The 25,029-nt window shown below is 49.1% G+C and overlaps 1 protein-coding gene across 6 annotated transcripts in view; it reads left to right on the top strand.

Moving 5' to 3' along the window:
* Positions 1-25,029, top strand: part of ITGB4 (integrin subunit beta 4) — a 46,573-nt gene that overhangs the window by 145 nt on the left and 21,399 nt on the right. For 5 of the 6 annotated variants that reach the window (XM_060202765.1, XM_060202761.1, XM_007525322.3 and 2 more), the window contains exons 2-17: positions 4,689-4,774; positions 5,754-5,836; positions 6,304-6,405; positions 6,531-6,735; positions 7,249-7,345; positions 10,516-10,687; positions 13,563-13,826; positions 15,826-15,915; positions 16,766-16,888; positions 17,231-17,395; positions 17,527-17,603; positions 19,138-19,340; positions 22,171-22,274; positions 22,362-22,460; positions 22,613-22,742; positions 24,867-24,989. In XM_060202765.1, the coding sequence (XP_060058748.1) occupies positions 4,696-4,774; positions 5,754-5,836; positions 6,304-6,405; positions 6,531-6,735; positions 7,249-7,345; positions 10,516-10,687; positions 13,563-13,826; positions 15,826-15,915; positions 16,766-16,888; positions 17,231-17,395; positions 17,527-17,603; positions 19,138-19,340; positions 22,171-22,274; positions 22,362-22,460; positions 22,613-22,742; positions 24,867-24,989 (2,116 nt within the window). In that variant the 5' untranslated portion in view covers positions 4,689-4,695. Of the gene's footprint in view, positions 138-4,688; positions 4,775-5,753; positions 5,837-6,303; positions 6,406-6,530; positions 6,736-7,248; positions 7,346-10,515; positions 10,688-13,562; positions 13,827-15,825; positions 15,916-16,765; positions 16,889-17,230; positions 17,396-17,526; positions 17,604-19,137; positions 19,341-22,170; positions 22,275-22,361; positions 22,461-22,612; positions 22,743-24,866; positions 24,990-25,029 lie in introns of all 6 variants that reach the window. The other variant, XM_060202762.1, reaches the window with a different exon arrangement.

Raw genomic sequence — 25,029 nt, forward strand, 5'->3', positions numbered from 1 at the left:
TGGGTGCAGCCCCCGGGCGCCGCGGGGCAAGGGGCGGGAGGGGCGCCCGGACACACCCTGCGCACCCCCTCGGGTAGCCCGCCCGGGCCGCCAGGAGTGGGCGCCCACTCTTCAGCCTCCGAGGCAAAAAGGAGAAAGTGAGTCTCTTCGCCCAGCATAGACACGCGCGGGGAAGCTGGCCGGGCAGGCCCAGGGGCTTTTGTTTCCCCAGCTCCCCGGGGGCTTCCTGAAGCTTGGCAAGTCCTTGGGCCCTGGACCCGGTGCTGCCCGGGGCAGGCGCCCATCCTGCCAGGGTGTGCTCAGGGGACAGTTGAAGCAGAGGGGCAGGGGGAGCTGAAGATGGCTTTGGTGGGTCAGCCCTCTAGCAGGGGAGGGCAGTCAGGAGCCAAGCTTGGGCACTGGGTGTATGTACAGAAGAGGGCAGAGGCCAGGTGCCTGCTGGGCTGGGCACCTCCAGGGGGACTTGCACAGGGAGGGAGGGGAAGAGCAACAAAGGCCCTTCCTGTTTGGCCGAGCAGGGCCTGCTGATTGTGGTGCCAGTCCACCAGGGGTCTGGGGAGTCCCTGATTCTCTTCGTCCCTTGGCCAGTTACTTCCCTGCCCTCCTTCCAGAGACACCTCAGGACACCCTTTCTCCAGGACCTCACTGTAGAACCTAGGGGGCTGTGCCCACCTGTGCAACCTTCTCCAGTGGCAGACCCCCCCTTGGGGCAACCCAGGGGCTCTGGATGACGACTCACAGGGGTAGAACTGGGGTCCTCCCCACATCCCCTTCACCTAACCACCCCCTGAACCTCAGGGACAAGCACAGTGGTTTGACCAGAAGTAATGACTGAAGGTCTGCATGCTGGGGGCAGTGGGAAAGAGGAGGAGGGGGGTGAGGTGGAGGGATGCCTGTACTCTTGTGCCTGGTGACTGTGGGTGAGAAAGCAGGTGAGGAGTAGAGAGGTGGGGGAGAGACGGGGTTGGCAGAAGCAGAGATGCTGAGCAAGGGCCCTGAGCAAGGAGGGTGGGTGTGGAGGGAGCTCTGACTCTGTGTGCCTTTGGGTCACAGCATATTTGCAACACATGCCTATCCCCATGTGTGAGGCCCCTGTGTGTGACAACATTCAGGTGCCTGTTACATTCTTCTTGGACAGGGAACTGGAGACTGATTCTCCAGCCCACCATGGAGGCCTCTTCTGATTAGTCCACCATCCGGACTTTCATGTGAAATCTCATTGATTTGCACATCACTGTCTACTTTATTTTTAATATTCTATTTATTTGTTTTTGATGAGAAAGAAAGAGAGAGAGATACAAAGAAAAGGATGCAGAGAGAGACCAGAGCACTGCTCACTTCTAGTTTATAGTGGCACCAGGGATTGAACCTAGGACCTCAGAGCTTCAGGCATGAAAGTATTTTGCAGAACAACTATGCTATCCATCTGGCCCTATTTTATTTAATTTATTTAATTTTTTAGATGTTTTTAAAAACTTTTTTATTATTTATTTTTATTTATTGTCCCTTTTGTTGCCCTTGTTTTTTTATTTTGTTGTTATAGTTGTTATTGTTGTTGTTGATGATGCCGCTGTTGTTGGATAGGACAGAGAGAAATGGAGAGAGGAAGGGAAGACAGAAAGGGGGAGACAAAGATAGACACCTGCAGACCTGCTTCACTGCCTGTGAAGCGACTCCCCTGCAGGTGGGAAGCCAGGGGGGCTCAAACCGGAATCCTTATGCCGGTCCTTGTGCTTCGCGCCACATGCGCTTAACCCACTGCGCTACCGCCCGACCCCCATTTTATTTTATTTCTACCAGAGCACAGCTTAGCACTGATGGTGGTGCAGGGGATTAAACCTGGGACTTTGAAGCAAGCCTCAGGCATGAAAGTCTCTTTATATAACCATTATGCTATCTACCCCTGCCCTTTTATTTTAAATATATTTGAATGTATTGTTTATTGCATAGAGACAGAGAGAAATTGAGAGTGGAGAGGCAGTAAGAAAGACACCTGCAGCCTTGGCTTACCACTCATGAAGCTTCTCCCCTGTAGGTGGGGACCAGGGGTTTGAATCTGGGTCCTTGAGCAGAGTAGTGTCTTACCACCTGACTCTTGGCCATCTACTTTTCACCAACAAATAAGAACTTTTCACCACAAGTTGACTCAGGGAAAATGCTCCTGAAGGTATAACTCACCCCTTAATTGGCATCTGAAAGCCTCTGAAGGTGTTTAAACGTGGGGAATTCTGGACTGCCGGGGACTGGACCTCCACCGTGCAGGGGGATGTGTGTGCCTGCCTCCTCATCTGGGAGGAAAGTGGGGTGATTCAGTTGGATTCCCGTGTACCTTAAAGAGCAACCGCAGCTGTGAAGTGCTGGGCACGGGCTTGTGTGCCCAACCTGTGGGGCTGGGAGCGTGAGTAAGAGCCTGTATTTGTGTGTAATGGTGGCCCGGGGAGCTGGATCTACAGCCTGTATTGTGCAGTATGTGGGTGTGGTGCCCAAGCCCCAGGCTACGGAAAAGTGCCTTTTCTGGACAGACACAGGGATCCCTGTCCTAGGACCCCTGGAAGAAGGCTTCCCTTATATGCCAGACCTGCAGTTGGGTTCCTAGAGGCCTCATGCCTGTCAAGAAGGGAAGCAAGTTTTGCCTTCTTAAGCCCTCTACATAGTGTGTGTTTGTGTGTGTGTGTGTGTGTGGGGGGGGGGTGTCTCCCAGAGCCTGGGGCTGCACCTGCCCCTCAAACAGGGAACAAGAATGAGCTCTAGGAGGGAGAGCCAGTGAGCATGGGCCATTAGGTGTTTGGGGAATAGAAAATGATGCCAAGGGCTTCACCTTCACTGCTAATGGCACTGCAGGCCTACTGGCTCTGGCCAAGGCCTGCTCTTCCCAGAGTAGGAAGTTGCCTATGTGTGTGCGTGCACATGCACACACTTGTTTGTTTGTTTGTTTGTTTATTCCCTTTTGTTGCCCTTGTTGTTTTATTGTTGTAGTAATTATTGTTTTTGTTATTGATGTCGTCATTGTTGGCTAGGACAGAGAGAAATGGAGAGAGGAGGGGAAGACAGAGAGGGAGAGAGAAAGACAGACACCTGCAGACCTGCTTCACCGCCTGTGAAGCGACTCCCCTGCAGGTGGGGAGGCGGGGGCTCAAACTGGGATCCTTACACTGGTGTTTGTGCTTTGGGCCACCTGCACTTAACCCACTGCGCTACTGCCCGACTCCCACGTGCACACACTTCTAATGTGTCTCTAGACTAACTGAAAAGGTGAGCTTTGGGGAGCCAGGGAGTGGTACACCTGGTTGAGCACACCCATTACAGTGCGCAAGAACAGGGGTTCACCCGGCTCCCCACCTGCAGGGGAGTCGCTTCACAGGCGGTGAAGCAGGTCTGCAGGTGTCTGTCTTTCTCTCCTCCTCTCTGTCTTCCCCTCCTCTCTCCATTTCTCTCTGTCCTATCCAACAACGAAAAAAAAAAAAAAAAAAGGACAGGGGTTCAAGCCCCAGTCTCCACCTACAGGGGGCAAACTTTACAATCGATGAAGTAGTGCTGCAGATGTCTTTTTGTCTCCCTCTCTATCTTCCATTTCCCTCTGTCTCTACATAAATAAATAAGTAAATAAATAAGGAGGCTGGGCGGCGGCACTGGGTTAAGCGCACATAGTATGAAGTGCAAGGATCCAGGTTAGAGCCCCTGGCTCCCCATCTGTAGGTGGGTTGCTCCCCTCTCGATTTCTCTGTCCTATCAAAAAAAAAAAATTGAAAAAATGGCCACATAGGGGCCGGGTGGTGGCTCACCTGGTTGAATGTACATGTTACAGCGTACAAGGACCCAGGTTCAAGTCCCTGGTCCCCACCTGCAGGGGGAAAACTTCACAAGTGGAGAAGCAGGGCTGCAGGTGTCTCTCTCCCTGTCTATCACCCCCTTCCCTCTCAATTTCTGGCTGTGTCTATCAAATAAATAAATAAATAAATAAACATTTTTTAAAGTGAAACAATATGGCCACAGAAGCAGTGAATTCATAGTGCAGGCACTGAGCCCCAGCAATAATCCTGGAAGCAATAAATAAATAAATAATTTATAATTATAAAAAGAAAAGAAAAGGTGAACTTTTCAGGAATCCTGAAAACTCAGTTTTGGGACAAGTAGAGGGTAGGGGGTGGCACGACCTCTCCCCTGACCAGGTGACCTTTGCCAGACTTAGTTAAGTGCATCAAGCAGCCTGCTCCCCTTCCCAGCCCCCACTGTTGGCCCCTCCCCTCCATGTTGCACTGCGCAAGACAGGGGTAAGGGTAAGAAATAAAGAACCAGGACTCTTTGAGGGTAGCCCACCTGGTGGCGCTCTCTCTCTGCTGCTGCTGCTGCTGCCTTACCCAGGACTCCTGGTGTCTGAGAAAAGAAGGCAGAATCAGCTCTGCCAGCACAAGAGAGACAAATAGCTCAGAGCCTGGGGCTCAGGGCAGAGCGGGCCCTCCCTGGGGCAGGGAGCAGACCTGCAGGGCATCTCATCACTTCTGGGATGGCACAGAAGGGGCAGTGGGAAAGTAGAGTTGGAGCCCTCTCAGCCTGTTTCTACATCTGTGCCATGGGAGTGCTTGGGAACACCTCTCCTGTGGAGTCTGGCAGGGTCCAGGGAGCCGAGGGCAGGGGTCAGGTGGCAGATGGGCAGGCATGTGATGTCAATGGCTGTTATTATCACACAGAACAAGAATGATGGTTTCACCTCTCAGCCTGAGGACCAGGCTGCTGCTGGCAGCCCTGCTAAGCCTCAGCCTCTCCGGGAACATGGGTAAGCCCAGCATGCTCTTGCGCTTTTCTTGGGGTGCAGTCCAGGAGGTGGTGGTAAGGTGGGCGGTGGGTGGTGGGGTGGGTTTGCTACATGTCCCATCCAGACATGCACTTAGCCATTCAATAAATGAGGACTGGGGCCCCTGGGTCTGAGCTGTGTAACCCCAAAATACCAAGAGCGAAGGGACACTTACTTGGTCTCCATAACAGAGTCAGCACTTAAAGAACAAGGGCACTCAAGCCTGCATTGAGTCTAAGCAGAGGAGAAAGTTGCACAGGGGTCTGGAGGAGCCCCAGCCCTTGTCACCTGCCCTCTGTAGTAAGCAAGTGGCGGGAACTGGCTCCTACCAAGGACATTTTGCCACTGTGACCACAGATTGAGGGGGGAGACTATTTACTGGGTACACACAGTAGGTCCGTACTGGGATTTTAGGTGTTTTTTTTTTTTAACTTTTATTTGTTTATTTACTTTTTTTTTATTATTTTTTTAACCAAAGCACTGCTTAGCTCTGGTTTATTGTGGTGCTGGGGATTAAACCTGGCTAGCTGGGATTTTCAGTTGCTAACAACTAAAGGAAAGTTAGTTGAGTACTTTTGGGGAAACTCCAAAGTGTTGATGCCTTTATTCACTGAGCACCTACTGTGTGTCAGGCTTTGGGCCATGCCCTGGGGGTGTAGCCATAACCTAGATAGAGACAGTCACTCTCCCCTTTGCCCAGAAATGCAGCCCAGAGGTCAGCCAGCCCCTGGCGCAGCCCATAGCGCCTTCCTTCTCCTCCCGATAGAGCGGGAAGTTCCAAGTTTGAGATCCGGCCCTGCTGGTTCCCAGCAAGCCACCTGGGACAGTCCTGCATAACTTGCTCCTCCATAACTTGGAGAGCCTCCCCCACCACCATCCCCAGACCAACATGCTCAGGGGGAAAGGAAAGGGCTTGGTCCTGGGTGAGTCAGCCTCAGATCTGCCGGTCTCCATCCTCCAGCCAACCGCTGCAAGAAGGCCCAGGTGAAGAGCTGTACCGAGTGCATCCGTGTGGACCCGGACTGCGCCTACTGCACGGATGAGGTGACTTCAGCCTCCCAGAGTCACCGCCTCCTGCCCCCTGGGGACACTGTCCCGCCCCTAACAGCACCACACTCTTACCACGCCCTCAGCCCAGCTTCCAGCCGGGCAGCAGTGGCCTGGGGCTGGGAAAAGTGTTAGAATAGGACCAGCAGAATAGTTCACTTGCATAGTGCACTGCTTTGTCCTGTACAGAATCCAAGTTGGAGCCCGGCCCCTCACCGCATTGAAGAAAGCAAGCTCTCTCCACCTGCCTCTAAATAAAGGGGGTGGGGGTAGATAACATAATAGTTATGCAAACAGACTCTCATGCCTGAGGCTCCAAAGTTCCAGGTTCAGTCCCCTAACCACCATAAGCCACGACTGAGCAGTGCTCTGGTTAAAAAAAGAGAAAAAAAAAGGGGGGGTTAGAACTGCCCAGAGGATGGGCATGACCTCCTGCCAACAGAGACCCATCTCCTTCCGGCCAGATGTTCAAGGATCGACGCTGCAACACCCAGGCAGAGCTGTTGGCTGCTGGCTGCCGGCAGGAGAGCGTGGTGGTCATGGAGAGCAGCTTTGAGATCACAGAGGTGCCTGGAGTGGGGCTCAGGGGAGGTCAGGCCCTCTCGGCCTGGAGCTGACAGTGTTCAGAGTCCCGGCCATTGGGTCTCTGGAGCACCCTTCAGCTAAGCTGTTCTCCCTCCGATGGACACAGGAGACCCAGATCGATACCACCCTGCACCGCAGCCAAGTGTCTCCCCAGGGGCTGCGGGTCCGGCTTCGGCCTGGTGAGGAGCGGCATTTTGCGCTAGAAGTCTTCGAGCCCCTGGAGAGCCCTGTGGACCTGTACATTCTCATGGACTTCTCCAACTCCATGTCTGATGATCTGGACAACCTCAAGCAGATGGGGCAAAACCTGGGTATGGTGGGGCTGGTGTGGAGAGGGTGAGCTCACCCAACTGGCTGAGCATCTGCTCACATGGGCAGGTCCCAGGACAGCTGTACCCACCCCAGATGGGAAGATAGGATGCCTGAGCCCCTAAGAAGCCCCTCCCCCCTTTTTCTCATGGGATGGTCCCAGCTAGTCACCCCTTAGCCCTTCAGAGAAAGCCCAGGCCTGTAGGCAGCAGAGCCTCCAGCCCCAACAAGAAAAGCAACCCTGGAGTGACCTTGAGCTATGCAGACAGATGGACCAGTTGCTCCACCATCCCCCCACCCAACCTGCCATTCTCCTGACTCAGGTCCCCTAAGGCCTAGCTAGTTCCCTCACCTGTAAAAGGGACAAAGACCGTGGTGAGCATGAGCTGAGGTGCCTCATGCCAAGTATGGACAGCAGGTCGTTGCTGCCCCTCTTCCTGCTTCCTGGGCCAGCCCCCCAAGGCCCTGGGGGGAAGGGGGAGGGGATGGAGCTCAGCTGCACCCTCTTTTTCCAGCCCGGGTCCTGAGTCAGCTCACCAGTGACTACACTATTGGATTCGGCAAGTTTGTGGACAAAGTCAGCGTCCCCCAGACAGACATGAGGCCTGAGAAGTGAGTGACCAAGTGACTGGGCCTCATCGGCACTCAGGACACCCACTGGGAGTGGGTACTGGCTAGATTTGCTGGCAGTTTTTGCCACAAGCATTTTTTTTTTCCTCCAAAGATCTTGCCACATGTGTGATTAACCATAAGGTGACTTTTCTATAAAAACATAAAAATCACAGAAAACGGGAGTTGGGCGGTAGCGCAGTAGGTTAAGCACCAGTGGCGCAAAACGCAAAGACCAACATAATGATTCCGGTTCGAGCCCCCGGCTCCCCACTTGCAGGGGAGTCGCTTCACAAGCGGTGAAGCAGGTCTGCAGGTGTCTGTCTTTCTCTCTCCCTCTCTGTCTTCCCCTCCTCTCTCCATTTCTCTCTGTCCTATCCAACAACAACAACATCAATAAAACAACAAGGGCAACAAAAGGGAATAAATAAATAAATAATTTTAAAAATCACAAAAAACAAGAGACATTAATTAAAAAGGACATCTGACACATGAAAAATCAACAATAGGGAGTCGGGTGGTAGCGCAGTGGATTAAGTGCACTTGGTGCAAAGCACAAGGACCGGCATAAGGATCCTGGTTCAAGCCCCCGGCTCCCCACCAGCAGGGGAGTCGCTTCACAAGCATTGAAGCAGGTCTGCAGGTGTCTGTCTTTCTCTCCTCCTCTCTGTCTTCCTCTCCTCTCTCCATTTCTCTCTGTTCTATCCAACAACAACGACTTCAGTAACAACTACAATAATAACTACGACAATAATGAAAAACAGTAAGGACAACAAAAGGGGAAATAAATAGATATTTTAAAAAATCAACAATACTTTTAAACACCATGCTTCATTGAATGTCTTCCTTCATGAAGAGAGGCTTTGTTTCCAAATACTAGAATGCCGTCTGCTACTGAGTCTATTGTCACATTTCAAAAAGCTTCTACACTGTTCCAGTCATTGCCACGTCTCTGTGGACAAACATCCCAAAATTCTATGGTAAAAGTGAGTTCAGCCCTGTGCCTCTGTTTGTTTTTGTTGTTGTTGTTTTGTTTGTTTGTTTGTTTATCCTCCAGTGTAATATGTTTCAAAATGAGAAACCAGAGGCTGGGTGGTGCACATATTACCATGCCTGAGGACATGGGTTCGGTCCTCTGCTCCCCAGCTGCATGGGGGAAGCTTCACAAGTGTTGGAGCAGTGCTGCAAGTCTCTTTCTCCCTCCCCCCTCCCCTTCCAGTTCTCTCTATCCTACAAATAGAAAGGAAAAAAGGGGGCCAGGCAGTAGCTCAGCGGGTTAAGCGCACATGGTGCAAAGCGCAAGGACCAGTGTAAGGATCCTGGTTCGAGCCTCCCGGCTCCCCACCTGCAGGGTGGTCACTTCATAGGCAGTGAAGAAGGTCTGCAGGTGTCTATCTTTTTCTCCCCCCCACCTGTCTTCTCCTCTTATTTCAATTTCTCTCTGTCCTATTCAACAACCGACAGCAGTAATAACAACAACAACAATGATAGTCAACAAGGGCAACAAAAGGGAAAAAATAGCCTCCAGGAGCAGTGGATGCATAGTGCAGGCACCCAGCTCCAGCAATAACCCAGGAGGCAAAAAAATGAAAGAAAGAAAGAAAGAAAGAAAGAAAGAAAGAAAGAAAGAAAGAAATCAAGATAAGAAATCCTAGGGCAAATAAATACTCAAACCTTGAATTCAAATGCAGGGCCTCATGCACTCTACCAGGTGAGCTATCTCCTGACCACTGATGACTTGATAGACCCATCAGTGACGTCACTCACATCATAATGCATTCAGCTTTTGTCTTAAAACTGGTAGTCATTCCATGGATTGGTAATGATACATCAGAGAACTAGTTGTTGTGCCTAAATTTGCTAAAGAAATAATAGCGCTCTTGGGGAGTCGGGAGGTGGTAGTGCAGAGGGTTAAAAGCACAGGTGGTGTAAAGCGCAAGGACGGTGGAAAGACCGGTGGAAGGATCCAGGCTCCCCACCTGCAGGAGAGTTGCCTCTGTCTTTTTCTCCCCCTCTGTCTTCCCCTCCTCTCTCCACTTCTCTCTGTCCTATCGAACAATGACGACATCAGTAACAACAGTAATGAATACAACAATAAAACAACAAGGGAAACAAAAGGGAAAGTAAATAAATAAATAAATAAATAAATATTTTTTAAAAAGAAAAAGAAAAAAAGAAATAATAGTGTTCTTGAAGACAAATTTCTAACTGCCACTTTTACACTTGCCTTAGTTTGGTAGACTTTGCTTTGGTGGAGTAGGGCCTCAGACGTGAAATGTCACCTCTCTGGGTGGCTTTTTTGTTCCTATAGAAAAAGAGGACAAGGGAATCAGGCTGTAGTGCAGCGGGTTAAGCGCAGGTGGTGCAAAGCACAAGGACTGGCATAAGGATCCCGGTTCGAACCCCAGCTCCCCACCTGCAGGGGAGTCGCTTCACAGGCGGTGAAGCAGGTCTGCAGGTGTCTATCTTTCTCTCCTCCTCTCTGTCTTCCCCTCCTCTCTCCATTTCTCTCTGTCCTATCCAACATGACAACAACAATAATAACTACAACAATAAAACAACAAGGGCAACAAAAGGGAATACATAAATAAAATAAATATTAAAAAAAAGAAAAAGAGGACAAGACATCACAGTACTGGAACTTCCTCTGGTGGCGAGTATCCTGCTCTCTTTGTCTCTATCTGAAAAAGAAAAAAAAAAAATCAGCCTGGGATCTGTGAAATCACGCATGTGCAAAGCCCTGATTTCACAAAAAGAAAGACGAAAAAAGAAATGAAAACAGAGAGAGAGAGAAAAGCAGAAAAGAACGGGAGTGAGGGAGAAAGAAGGGAAGGAATAGACAAAGAAGTGAAAGATGAAGCTAGTGAGATAGTTCAACTGGGAAGGTGCCTGCTTTGCCATGCCTGCAACCCAGGTTCTAGCCCCCAGTCCACCACATGGAAGTACTATAGCACTGAGGGACTCTTCAGTACTGGGATTTCTTTCCCTCTTTCTGAAAAAGCCAGCCTGGAGCAGTGAAGCCCTAGTAATAACAATAACAAAACAAAAATGGAAACTCGGAGTGGAATACTTAGCACAAATCTACAAGACACAGTCAGAATGAGTGAGGGGATGGTGCCCAGGGAGGGCGTAACTGCCATCTCTTCCTGACTCTCCCTCCCACCTCTGCCCAGGCTGAAGGAGCCCTGGCCCAACAGTGATGCCCCGTTCTCCTTCAAGAATGTCATCAGCTTGACGGAAGATGTGGGTGAGTTCCGGAGTAAACTGCAAGGAGAGAGGATCTCAGGCAACCTGGACGCCCCTGAAGGAGGGTTTGATGCCATCCTGCAGACAGCTGTGTGCACAGTGAGTGCCAGGGCCTGTGGGCCTGCCCCTGACTGGTGCTTTTCTCCATAGCCTGGCATCAAGCTTGGAAACCCTTGGGCCCTCAGACAGGCTGAGACCCTGGTCTTGAGGATGAAACTCAATGACACCCATGTTTGGATGTGTCGGGAGCCAAGGTTGCCTGAACTGGACAATCATCACCTTCTTGGGCCAGTGAGGCAGACATAAGTCTTGGGCTTCTGGAATCTTCAGTGCCTTGAAGCCAGCCTCCCACCCAATCTCACACTATGCCAGACAGCCAAAGACGACACTTCCTTTAAGGGGGTCAGTGTTTTCTCTTGATTTTCAAAATAATTGTATACATATTACAGATAGTTTATAAGACAACAGAAATTACCATAACTTCACCATCATCACACAGCAACTCTTAGAACCAAAGCAACATATTTTGTTCACTTTTCCTTATTTATTTTATATTATTTATTTTCGTACCAGAATACTGCTCAACTCTGGTTTATGGTGGTGCAGGGGATTAAACCTGGGACTTTAGAGCCTGAGGCATGAAAGTCTCTTTGTTTGTTTTTTAATTTTTTTATATTTATTTATTTTCCATTTTTGTTGCCCTTGTTTTTCATTGTTGTTGTAGTTATTGTTGTTGTTGTCGTTGTTGGATAGGACAGAGAGATATGGAGAGAGGAGGGGAAGACAGAGAGGGAGAGAGAAAGACAGACACCTGCAGACCTGCTTCACCACCTGTGAAGCAACTCCCCTACAGGTGGGGAGCCGGGGTCTCGAACCGGGATCCTTACTCCGGTCCTTGCGCTTTGCGCCACGTGTGCTTAACCCGCTGTGCTACTGCCTGACTCCCTTTTTGTTGTTGTTTTTTAATCTTTCTTTATTGGATAGAGACAGCCAGAAATCAAGAGGGAAGGGGGTGTTAGAGAGGGAGAGAGACAGAGAGACACCTGCAGCACTGCTTCACCATTCACAAAGCTTTCCCTTGCAGGTGGGGGCCGGGGGCTCAAACCTGGGTCCTTGCGCACTGTAATATGTGCACTTAACCAAGTGCAACACCACCCAGCCCTGAGAGTCTCTTTGTATACCCACTATGCTGTCTACCCCTGCCTCACTTTTCCTTATTTTATGTAGTAGGACTCAGTATGTTTATAATCCTGAAAGTTGTATTTTTCCACTTAACATTATCATAACAACTTTCTCTGTACTAACAGTTTTTAAAATTGCCCCTAATTTTTTTCATTATTATTATTATTATTATTTTTAACCAGAGCACTGTTCAGCTGTGGCTTATGGTGGTGCAAGGAATTGAACCTGGGACTTTGGAGCCTCAGACATGAGAATCTGTTTGCATAACCATTATGCAATCTACCCTCCGCCCCTTTTCTTTCTAAAAAAGGAAAAAAAAAAGCCTTTTAAAGCCTTTTTCTTTTTTTTTTCTCTCTTTTTTAAGGCTTTTCCTTTTTTATATACAATATTTATTTTGTTTGTTTTGGATAGAGACAGAGAAGAATTGAGAAGGACAGGGGAAATTAAAGGGAGAGAGACACTGTTTCACTACTTGTAACACTTGCCCCTGCAGTTGAGGACCAGGGGCTTGAACTTGGATCCTTATACATTGTAATGTGTGTTCTCAACCAGGTGTAGCACCACCTGACCTTTCCCAATATTTTTTTCTAACAAATTCCCATGCGCTACTGTTTCTATTTTATCGCTCATTATGTTTTTTTCTTTTAGCACTGCTCAGCTCTGGCTATGGTGGGGCTGGAGATTGAACCTGGGACTTTGGGAGTCTTTTGCATCGTCATTAAGCTATCTCCCCCAGTCCACTTATTTATTTATTTATTTATTTATTGCCTCCTGGATTATCTCTGGAGCTTGATGCCTGCACTACAAATCCACTGGAGACTATTTTTTTCCCCTTTTGTTGCCCTTGTTGTTCATCATTGCTGTTGTTATTATTATTGTTATTATTTCTGTCATTGTTGTTGGATAGGACAGAGAGAAATAGAGAGAGGAGGGGAGACAGAGGAGAAGAGAGAAAGATAGACACCTGCAAATCTGCTTTACCGCTTGTGAAGTGACCCCCCCCCGCAGGTGGGGAGCTGGGGGCTTGAACCGGGATCCTTACACCAGTCCTTGCGCTTATGTCATGTGCCCTTAACCTGCTGCGCTACCACCCGACCCTCCTCTTATTTATTTTTATACCAATTTTATTTACTTATTTGTTGTTGTTGCTAGGACTACACCCTTTTGAGTTGACTTCTTCAGAGAGAGAGAGAGGGAAAGAGAAAGACACCACCACACCAAAACTTCTCCCAGTACAGTGGGGGCTGGACTAGCACCTGGGCCATGTGTGTAATGAAGCAAGCAGGTGCATTATCCAGGTGAGCTATGCTGCCAATGCTATTTTATCTTACTGTATTTTTGTCAACATTGGGGCTTTACTGCTCTGAGCCTGCTATTTCAGACAAAAAGAGATAGAGGGAGACTCCCCTAGTTTGCTGGGTCCCATGCATGACAAAGCAGGTGCCTTCCCAAGTGAGCTGCCTTGCTGGGCCTGCTATACCATTTTTGTCAGCCTTTTCCCTTCAACTTGTGTTACGACATTAAAATATTCTAGCAGGTGCCAGGAAACGTAACGCATGCGTAGAAAGAAGATCAGACTTTGCATGTATGAGACCCTGGCTTCCATCCGTGGTGCCAAGTAACATTTCTCACAGAGTAGTGAAAAGCCTGGGGACTGTCAGCTGAGGCGGGTTCAGGCCTTCATCCACTCCCAGTTCCCACTGTCGGTTTCCTACATACACTGTCACACACAACATGGTGACAAATGCCCCCAGTGAGCAGCCCGTTCCTGACCCCTCCCCACCCTCCCCAGAGTGACATTGGCTGGCGCCCTGACAGCACCCACCTACTGGTGTTCTCCACTGAGTCCGCCTTCCACTACGAGGCAGATGGCGCCAACGTACTGGCCGGCATCATGCACCGTAACGATGAGGAGTGCCACCTGGATGCCACTGGCACTTACACCAAGTACAGGACACAGGACTACCCGTCCGTGCCCACTCTGGTGCGTCTGCTCGGGAAACACAACATCATCCCCATCTTCGCTGTCACCAACTACTCCTACAGCTACTACGAGGTATGCAGGTGGGAGGGAGCCAGCTGGGCATGTGGACGCCTCTCACATCACCTCCTTCCACCTTCCTTCCCTTTTTTTGCCTCTAGGATGATTGATGGGATGCAGTGCCAGCGCTATAAATCCACTGCTCCTGGAGGCCATTTTTCCATTTTATTAGGTAGGACAGAGAGAAATTGAGAGAGGAGGGGAAGATAGAGAGGGGGGAGAGGTGGTCCAGGAGGTGGCACAGTGAATATAATACTGAACTCTCAAGCATGAGGTCTTGAGTTGGATCACCAGCAGCACATGTACCAGAGTGATGCCTTTCTCTCTCTCTCTCTCTTTCTCTCTCCCCCATCTTTCGTATTAATAAATAAAAATAAATGTTTTTTTTTTTTTATTTTTTTTGCTTCCAAGGTTATCGCTGGAGCTCAGTGCCTGCACTATAAATCCACTGCTCCTGGAGGCCATTTTTCCTGTTTTGTTGCCCTTATTGTTGTCGGATAAGACAGAAAGAAATGCAAAGAGGGGAGTCGGGTGGTAACACAGTGGGTTAAGTGCAGGTGGTGCAAAGCACTAGGGCTGGCATAAGGATTCCAGTTCAAGCCTCCGGCTTCCCACCTGTAGAGGAGTGGCTTCACAAGCAGTGAAGCAGGTCTGCAGGTGTCTATCTTTCCCCCTCTTTGTCTTCCCCTCCTCTATCCATTTCTCTCTGTCCTATCCAACAACGATGACAACAATAAAACAACGGCAACGAAAGGAATTAATTAATTAAAAAAAAAGTAATTCAGAGAGAAGGGAAAGACAGAGAGGGGGAGAGAAAGATAGACACCTGCAGACCTGCTTCACTGCCTGTGAAGCGACTCCCCTGCAGGTGGGGAGCCGGGGTTCGAACCGGGATCCTTACACAGGTCCTTGTGCTTTGCACTATGTGCACTTAACCTGTTGTGCTATCAGCCAGCCTCCAATAAAGTAATTTTTTAAAAGTATTTTATTTATTTTATTTTTGAGAGAGATGCAAAGAGAGAAAGACACAGAGAGATATATCAGAGCACTGCACAGCTCTGGCTTATGGTGGTGCGGGGGATTGAACCTGGGACTTCAGAGCCTCAGACATGAGAGTCTCTTTGCATAAGCATTATGCTATCTACCCCTGTCCCCAATAAAGTAATTTTTAAAAAGGAGAGAGAGGGAGAAAGAGAAATGCCTGCAGACCTGCTTCACCACTTATCAACTTACCAAGCTTACCTCCTGCAGATGGGGAACCAGGGGCTCAAACCCAGATTCTTGCACAGGTCCTTCTACTTAGCATTATATGCGCTAAACTGGGTCCACCACCACATGGCCCCCTACTTTTGTTCTTATCCTTCTCTTCTTCCTACTTCTTTCTAAATGTGTATATACACATCAATGATCAAGAGAGAGTGTTGCTTTGGCATTTGTGATGCTGTCATGTGGACTGAACTCGAGACCTCATGCTTGAAAGTCTAAGGCTTTATCGACTCTGCCGCCTCCTGGGCTGCCTCTTCCTCTTTTCTATTTTTAAAATATTATTTATTTATTATTAGATAGAAACAAAGAGAAATTGAGACAGGAGGGGGAGATAGAGAAAGAAAGTGACAAAGAGACACCTGCAGCCCTGCCTCACCACTCACAAAGATCACCCCAGGGGCTTGAACCTGTGTTTTTGTGCACTGTAATATGTGCACTTAACCAGGTGTGCCATCTCCTGGTCCCTCCCTTTTTTCATTACTCATTTCCTTCCTTCCTTCTTTCCTTCCTTCTCAAAGCTTCCTGATCCCCCCCAAAGGTGATGAGAAGGGATAGTCTGATACTGATCCCAAACCTGCTCCCAGTAGGAAGGGGGCTTATAGGGCAGGTTCGGGATCACACCCTCGGGCCCCAGGCATCAACTTGCTCTTCTACCTGCAAAGTGCAGGTAACCGCAGAGCTGCTGTCTAGCGTGGTGAGCTGAGCACTGTCAGGCACTCGACTTAGGGCCTGTTCTTCCCCCCTGTAGAAGCTGCACACATATTTCCCCGTCTCCTCCCTGGGTCTGCTGCAGGAGGACTCGTCCAACATCGTGGAGCTATTGGAGGAGGCCTTCAATGTGAGCCTGAGTCCTGCAGGGGCAGGGCTGGAGGGGCTGGGATGGAGGGGATCTCAGAGCAATCAAAGGATGTCTCAAGTCAGGGTGCAAACGTAGTGCAGCCCAGGGAGGGAGGGCCACTGATGGTCCTGTGGGTACCCACTGAGGTACCCACTCTGCCTGGCCCCATGCTTCTTTCATGCGAGAGGCCCCAAGGTTCCAGGTTCAGTCCCCAGCACTGCTATAAACCAGAGCTGAGCAGTGCTCTGGTCTCTATATCTCTCATTAAGAAGATAAATAAATAAATAAATTTAAAAGATTTTATTTACTGAGTAGGGGTAGATAGCATGATGGTTATGCAAAAAAAAAAAACTCTTGTGCCTGAGGATCCAGAGTCCCAGATTCAAAATCCCCTGCACCACCATAAGCCAGAGCTGATTAGTGCTCTGGCAAAAAATATATATATATTTTATTTACTTACTAGTGAGAAAGATAAGAGGAGAGATAGAATCAGACATCACTGTGGTACATGTGCTGCCACAGATTGAACTCAGGACCTCATGCTTGAAAGTCTAAAGCTTTATCTTCTGTGTCACCTCCTGAACCACGATAAATAATTTTTTTTTCATAAAATAATTATCTACTATGTATGGACATTGCCCTGGTGATGTCCAGGGTGCTCCCATGTGCCAGGGATTAAAGCCAGGGCATCACGCACAGTAAGACCACACCTGACCCAGGCGATCTGCTTACTGGCCACTGGGGCCACTCTTAGGCCTCTGCAGGTGGACTTGGAGCACAGCCAGGCCAGGGCAGAGTGGGTGAGTCCAGGGCTCCCGGCTGGGTCTATTGATCCCCTACTCTCGTTCAGCGGATTCGTTCCAACCTGGATATCCGGGCTTTAGAGAGCCCCAGAGGCCTGCGGACGGAAGTCACCTCCAAGATGTTCCAGAAGACAAAGACGGGGTCCTTCCACATCCGGCGGGGGGAAGTGGTATGCCTGCCCAGGGGCCATGGAGTGGGGGGCATAGCACTTTGCCAGGTGGTGGGAAAGTCTGCTGAGCTTGGCCTCTGGAATCAGTCAGGGTTCAAGGGCTATCAGGTCAGCCACTTGGACAAACTTTCTGGTAGCAATGTTTGTGCACAGAGAATAATCAGCAAGAAGCCTGGAGGGCTTTGTGGACAAGGAGGCCAGAGAAGGTGCTGGTTGTTGCTGATGTTCTTGGGACCATGTCTGCAAGAGCAAGTTCTCAGCCTTGAGAAGGGCAGGCAGGACATGGATATCAAGGCTCCAGGCACAGCTTTCAAGCTCTGGCTAACAGTGGGATCCTCACAGGGCACGTATGACGTGCAGCTTCGGGCCATGGAGGAGGTGGACGGGACACACGTGTGCCAACTGCCAGAAGAGGACCACAAGGGCCAGATTCACCTGAAGCCTTCCTTCTCTGATGGCCTCAACTTAGATGTGGGCATCATCTGTGATGTCTGTGCCTGTGAGCTGGTATGCCCACCACCCGGGGCCTCCTGACACCACCCCTTCCATCTGGGGTGTTCTGAGGGGCAGAGGCAACATTAATGTCCAGTGGCCCTGGGCCCTTCTCCTCTATACACCCTGCCATGATCTCATTGCAGCAAAAGGAAGTGCGGTCAGCTCTCTGCAACTTCAATGGGGACTTCATGTGTGGGCACTGTGTGTGCAGTGAGGGCTGGTAAGTGCGGAGCAAACAGCACCATGTACTAGTGTCCCCAGGAGGGGGTGGGCCCTGCAGGGACTGGCCTGGTGGCACAGTATGTCTATCCAGCTGAGGGTGGGGCAGAGAAAGAACTGGGAGAGGACACACCGAGCTGTTTATGGGTCCTGTCCAAGCACTTTGAAGCACGTCAGTACAAAGGAGGATTCTAAGAGACTGTGTGGTCTGCAGAAGGAAGGCCAGATGTGGGGGAGGAGGACTGACTTTTCACTTGAGTATCTTAACTGAATGCACAGATCACCCACTGAGAAACGAGTTCATGGGGCCAGAAGATAGCTCACTTGGATAGTGTGCTGCTTTATCATCTCTGCCTCCCCCCAGGTTTGGGCCCAGCTCCCACTGCACTGAAGGAAGCTTAAGTACGATTATCTCTTCACTCCTTCTCTGCCTCTGAAAAACAAAAAACTCTCAAGTGGATGACCTTGAGGGCTTTTAAAAGCTTTAATACACTGGATGGTGGTCTGGGAAGTGGTACAGTGGATAAAGCATTGGACTCTTCAAACATGAGGTCCAGAGTTCAGTCCCCAGCAACACATGTACGAGAGTAATTCTCTGGTTCTCTTTCGCTCTCTCCTCTGTTCTCTCTCACTAATAAACAAAAATTAAAAAGGACTCTGGATGAGGGTCTATCCAGCTATCCAGAAGATAGCTCACTAAGTAGGGCATGTGCCCTGCCATGTGAGCAACCAGGTTTGAGCACCCAGCACCACATAGGAGGTTCTGCAGCACTAGGGGAAGCTCCAGTGCTGTGACCTCTTTATCTGAAAGAAAAATTTGGCCCCAAAATGGTGAAATCACACATGTGAGGCCCCTAATACCCACATACATACACAGGTGGAGTCTGCCATGACCTGAGGAAGGGATTCTGGAGGTGTCTGGGCTTTGAGAGGTCGGAATTTCAAAACAGTCACTGTTGGGATCCAGGGAGAACTCACCTGGTAGAATGTACACTTTACTGTGCACAAGGACCTGGGTTTGAGCCCCCAGCCATCACATGGAAGCGCCATCATGCATGGCAAATGCTGTGGTGTCTCTCCTTTTCTCTCTGTCTCTTTTTCTAATTATCTTTGTTTATTTGATAAAGACAACCAGAAACCAGAGGGAAGTGGTGATAGAGAGAAAGAGAGACAGGGAGACACCTGCAGCACTGCTTCACCACTCGTGAAGTTGGGGAGCGGGGGCTGGAACCCAGGTCCTTGCACACTTTAACAGTGCACTCAACCCTGTGTGCCACCACCAGGCCCCTCTGTATTTACCTTAAAAAAAAAAAAAAAAGTCTACTGGGTGCAATGGAATCACACAGATTTGAAGCCCTAGCATGCCAAAATCAATTATAAATGAAACCAGTCATAGTTGTCTGTATGGCTGGGGCCCCCTGTGGCCCTCCCAGGGCTTCAGCTTGCTTGTCTGTGGAATGGGTGGTAAAGGCCTGGCCCTCCTCAGGGACTGGGGAAGTAACTGATTCTTCCCCTCCCTCCGCCCATTTCCTCAGGAGTGGCAAGACCTGCAACTGCTCCACAGGTTCCCTGAGTGACACGGAGCCCTGCGTGCGGGAGGGCGAGATCAAGCCTTGCTCGGGCCGCGGGGAGTGTCAGTGCGGACGCTGCGTGTGCTATGGCGAAGGCAGATATGAGGGCCAATTCTGCGAGCATGACAACTTCCAGTGTCCCCGCACCTCAGGCTTCCTCTGCAATGGTGAGCTCAGCTAGTGGCCACAGTGCCAGTTGGAGTTGGCTGTGGGGGCTGAAGAGGTAGCTCCAGGGGGAGGGTGCTGTATGGACAACCCAGGCTTGAGCCCCAGTGCCCTACGTAAGTGCCAGGGCACAGACAAAGCTTCAGTGCTGTAGTCTCTCTTTCTGTCTGTCTGTATCTCATTTATTTATTTATTTATTTACTTATTTATCTAAGTAGATAGGTAGGACAGAGAGAAACTGAGAGAGAAAGGGAGTGCAGGATACAGAGACAAAGAGACACTTGCAGCACTGCTTCACCACTCCTGAAGCTTTTCCCCCTACAGGTGAGGACCAGGGCCTAGAACCTAGGCCCTTGTACATACTAACACATGCACTTAATCAGGTGCACCACCGCCTGGCCCCCAAATAATTGTTTGTTGTTTTTTTATCTCTACCTTGAGAAAGACAGGAGGAGAGAGAAAAAGAGCCAGGCATCACTCTGGTACATGTGCTGCCGGGGATTGAACTCAGGACCTCATGCTTGAGAGTCCAATGCTTTATCCACTGCGCTACCTCCCAGACCACTTCCAGTAAAATTATACTGTGGCTCAACTGGTAAAGCATGAGACATGCATGCCTGAGGCTCCTGGTTCCATCCTGTTGCCACATGGTCTGGAGTGATGTTCTGGTTTCTTTTTCGCATGAAACTCTCTTATATGTAATAAATATTATAGGGCTGGGGGAAAGCATGTGGTTATGGAAAATGGCTTTCATACCCAAGGCTCCAAAACCACGGGTTCAATCTCCCGCACCACCATAAGCCAACACTCAGCAGTGCTGTGGTTAAAGAAAAAAAAAAGTGGGGCTGGATCGACACACCTTATAGAGTGTATTTGTTACAATGTTCAAGGACCCAGGTTCAAGCCTCTAGTCCCCACCTGCAGGGAAGAAGCTTCAAAAGTAGTGAAGCAGTGCTACAGGTATCTCTCTTTCTCACTCCTCTATCTCTCCCTTCCTTCTCAAATTATATGTCCAATAAGTAAATAGATAGATAGACAGACAGACAGACAGACAGATAGATAGATAGAAGTCCAGGAGATAGTACAGTGGATAAAGGGTTGGAGGTCCTGAGTTTAATTCCTTGCATCACATGTGACAGAGTGATACTCTAGTTCTTTCTCTCCTCTCTTCCTCTCATAAATCTTTAAAAAACACTTTACAGGGAGTCGGGCGGTAGTGCAGCGGGTTAAGCGCACGTGGCGCAAAGAGCAAGGACTGGCTTAAGGATCCCAGTTCGAGCCCCCAGCTCCCCGCCTGCAGGGGAGTCACTTCACAGGCAGTGAAGCAGGTCTTCGGGCATCTATCTTTCTCTCCCCCTCTCTGTCTTCCCCTCCTCTCTCCATTTCTCTCTGTCCTATCCAACAACAACGACATCAATAAAAACAACAATAATAACTACAATAATAAAACAACAAGGGCAACAACAGGGAATAAATAAATAAAGATTAAAAAAAAGTCACCAAGATTTAATAAAAAAAATTTACAAAAACAGATGGTGAAAGGGCCAGGCAGTTAAATGCAGACATTACAGTGCACAAGGACCTTGGTTCAAACCCTTAGTCCCCACCTGCAGAGAGAAACCATCACAAATGGAGAAGTAGAGGTACAAGCGTCTCTCCCTCTCCCTCTGCAAGTGTCTCTCTCTCTCTCCCTCTCTTCCCTCTCAATTTTTCTCTGTCCCTCTCCAATAACTAAAATAAATAAATAAATAAATAAAATGTTCAAAAAAGCTTAAAAAAAACAGATGGTGAGTCAGATTTGGCCTACAGACCAGTTAACCAACCATTAATCTAATCTAAAATGGATATTGGATTTTAGCCTACAGGTGAAAAGGAGTCATTGTAGGTTCTGATTTCATTTTCTGTCTATTAATCCTAGGTCATATATCCTTACTAAACTCACTCATGAGAGCTCATCATGTATCTGTAGATACCTTTGATATTTTATGATATGTTCCTGATACTTGCAAACAGTGATAGTTTTATCCCTTGCTTTGTAGTTGTTGCATTTCTTTTTTTTTTTTTTAGGTTTCTTTAAAATTTTACTTATTTATTTCCTTTTGTTGCCCTTTTTTTGTTTTGTTTTGTTGTTGTTGTTGTTATTTATGTCATCATTTTTAGATAGGACAGAGAGAAATGGAGAGAGGAAGGGAAGACAGAGAGGAGAAGAGAAAGATAGACACCTGCAGACCTGCCCGAGGGCTCGAACCAGGATCCTTGCGCTTTGTGCTACCTGCTCAACTCCCTATAGTTGTTGCATTTCTTTTCTTCTCTTTTCTCTTCTCTTCTTTTCTTTTCTTTTTCTTACCTTATTACATTGGCCAAGACTCACTACAAGCTCTTAACACAGGGAGCCACATGATTGGATTTGTCTTTGGGAGTGATTGGTCTGGCTATGAAGTCAGGGGCCAGGTACCTTGTTAAGCGCATACATTACTTTGCACATGGAGTGATTTCAAGTGAAGTTTCAATTTCTCTCTGCCATATTATTATTATTATTATTATTATTACCAGAGCACTGCTCAGCTCTGACTTAAGGTGATGTGGGGGATTGAATCTGGGACTTTGGAGCCTCAGGCATGAGAGAGTCTCTTTGTATAGCCATTATGCTATCTACCTTCACCATAAATAATTTTTTTTAAAGAAAGTAGAGATGGAGGAAGAAGATGCAATAAAGTGAGGGAGAGCCAGCTCCCAGAGCAAGCACCCTTGCTCCCAAAGCTCCTGTCCCCAGCAGGTGAGCCACTAGTACTGCAGATACAAGCGGCTCACCTCCTGTCCTCCTCTCTGCAGACCGGGGCCGCTGCTCCATGGGTCAGTGTGCGTGTGAGCCGGGGTGGACAGGCCCGAGCTGTGAATGTCCACTCAGCAATGCCACTTGCATCGACAGCAACGGGGTAGGCCTGAGCCCTTGCAGGGGATCTCCAGTGGGGAGAAGGGAGGCGGGCAGGCAACTGACTTCACAGCTGCCCCTTCTGCCTCAGGGCATCTGTAATGGGCGTGGCCACTGCGAATGCGGCCGCTGCCACTGCAACCAGCAGTCTATCTACACGGACACCACCTGTGAGATCAACTTCTCGGCGGTGAGACGGGGTCAGCGGGCTGTGGACATGTGAACAGGGTGGGGACGGAAAGACTGAGCCTGCTGCCTGTAACTCTGACCCAAGGTGGGGATGGGAACTGGCCTAGTGGGGGCCTGCCTAACACAGTGCCCATCTGTCCCCCATCCCCCTAGATCCGCCTGGGCCTCTGTGAGGACCTCCGTTCCTGCGTGCAGTGCCAGGCCTGGGGCACCGGTGAGAAGAAAGGGCGAAAGTGTGCAGAGTGCAGCTTCAAGGTCAAGATGGTGGACGAGCTTAAGAAAGGTAGGAGCGGGTCTGGAGAGTGGCGCACCTAGTAGAGCACAGACGTTACAGTGCTTTACAAGAACTCAGGGCCAAACCCCCAGTCTCTTCCTACAGGGATGAAGCTTCACAAGTAGTAAAGCAGGGGTGCAGGTGTCTTTCTTTCTCCCTCTCTACCTTCCCCTTTCCATTCAATCCCTCATAGTTTCTATGCTAAATAGTCAGTAACATATTTTGTAAGGGGAGGATGAAGAAAGAAAGAGAGAGGGGGTCGGGGTAGATGGCATAATGATTTTTTTTTAATTTTTATTTTATTATTTTTCAATATTTATTCCCTTTTGTTGCCCTTGTTGTATTTTATTGTTGTTGTAGTTATTATTGTTGTTGATGATGTTGTTGTTGGATAGGACAGAGAGAAATGGAGAGAGGAGGGGAAGACAGAGAGGGGGAGAGAAAGACAGACACCTGCAGACCTGCTTCACCGCCTGTGAAGCGACTCCCCTGCAGGTGGGGAGCTGGGGGCTCGAACCAAGATCCTTCCATCGGTCCTTGCGCTTTGCGCCACCTGCGCTTAACCCACTGCGCTAATGCCCGACTCCCGGCATAATGATTATGCAAAGAGTCTCTCTTGCCTGAGGCTCCGAAGTCCCAGGTTCAATCCCCCTCACCACCATAAGGCAGAACTGAGCAGTGCTCTGGTAAAAAAAAAAAAAAGAGAGAGAGAGAGATAAAGAAGGAAAGAAAGGGGAGTCGGGCGGTAGCGCAGTGGGTTAATCGCAGGTGGCACAAAGCACAAGAACTGCCTTAAGGATCCCTGTTCGAGCCCCTGGCTCCCCACCTGCAGGGGAGTCGCTTCACAGGTGATGAAGCAGGTCTGCAGGAGTCTATCTTTCTCTCCCCCTCTCTGTCTTCCCCTCCTCTCTCCATTTCTCTCTGTCCTATCCAACAACGACGACATCAAGAACGACAATAATAACTACAACAATAAAACAACAAGAGCAACAAAAGGGAAAATAAATAAATATTTTTTAAAAAGGAAAGAAAGGGGTTGGGGACCTGGCACCTAGGAGCTAGCATGAGCAAGGGCAGGAGATAGCTCACCCAGTAGAGGGCACACTGTACCATGCTTGAGGATGTGGTTTGAACCACTGATCACCACACGGGAACACGGCACTCCGCCAAGAGGAAGCTTCACAAGTGGTGGAGTGGTGCTGTGGTGTCTCTCCTCTCTTCATCTCTCTTGTGTCTCTGACCCTCTATTTGAGGTGGGGAAAAGAGAACCCACTGTGTGCAGTGGAATCCTACATGTATGAAGCCCCATAAACGTTCTAATGAGAAAGGAAGGAAGAAGGAAAGAGAGAGGGCAGGGCAGACAGCATAATGGTCATGCAAACAGACTGTCATGCCTGAGGCTTCGGAGTCCCAGGTTCAAGCCCCTGCACCACCATAAACCAGAGCTGATCGGTGGTCTGGTAAAAAAAAAAAAAAAAGAAAAAAGAAAGAGAGAGAGAGAGAGAGAGAACAAAGATAAAAACAAAGGAAGGAAGAAGGGAAAGAAGGAAGAAGGAAGAAGGAAGGAAGGAAGGAAGGAAAGAAAGAAAGAAAGAAAGAAAGAAAGAAAGAAAGAAAGAAAGGAAAGAAGGGTGTGGGGAGAATACAGGTCCATGAAGGACGATAAATGACATAGTGGGGGTTGTATTGTTAAATGGGAAACTGGGGAATGTTATGCATGTACAAACTATTGTATTTATTGTTGAATGTAAAACATTAATTTCCCAATAAAGAAATAAATTTAAAAATAATAAAAAAGAAAGAAAGAAAGGAAAGAAGGAAAACAAATCCTAGCAGATGGCCAGTGGGCCAGGGGATGCCCCTCGTCTGGGCAGTAAGCTCATAATCCATGTAGAGACTTTAGATTTGGGAGTGATCCCAGGGCCCATAGAGGGCATATGCAAACAAGCAGGAGGTAAAACTGACTAGGACTAAAGGATCCTGGGAGATGCACTGGCTTGGGCAGGGGACAGATAGCTGGCCCAGGGCGCACAGTGTGATCTCCTCTAGGCTTGCAGGGAGCAGGCAGCATGCACCCCAGAACAGGCTGTGTGTGTGTGTGTGTGGGGCTCTGCTGACCATCTGTGGGCGCAGGAGAGGAGGTGATGGAGTACTGCTCCTTCCGGGATGAGGACGACGACTGCACCTACAGCTACAACGTGGAGGGGGACGGCACCCCTGGGCCCAATAGCACCATCCTGGTGCACAGGAAGAAGGGTGAGCTTGAGGCCGAGTATGTGGCTGTGTGTCCTGGGGG

This window comes from Erinaceus europaeus, chromosome 12, assembly GCF_950295315.1.
Source record: "Erinaceus europaeus chromosome 12, mEriEur2.1, whole genome shotgun sequence".
NCBI classification, from domain to species: Eukaryota; Metazoa; Chordata; class Mammalia; order Eulipotyphla; family Erinaceidae; genus Erinaceus; species Erinaceus europaeus.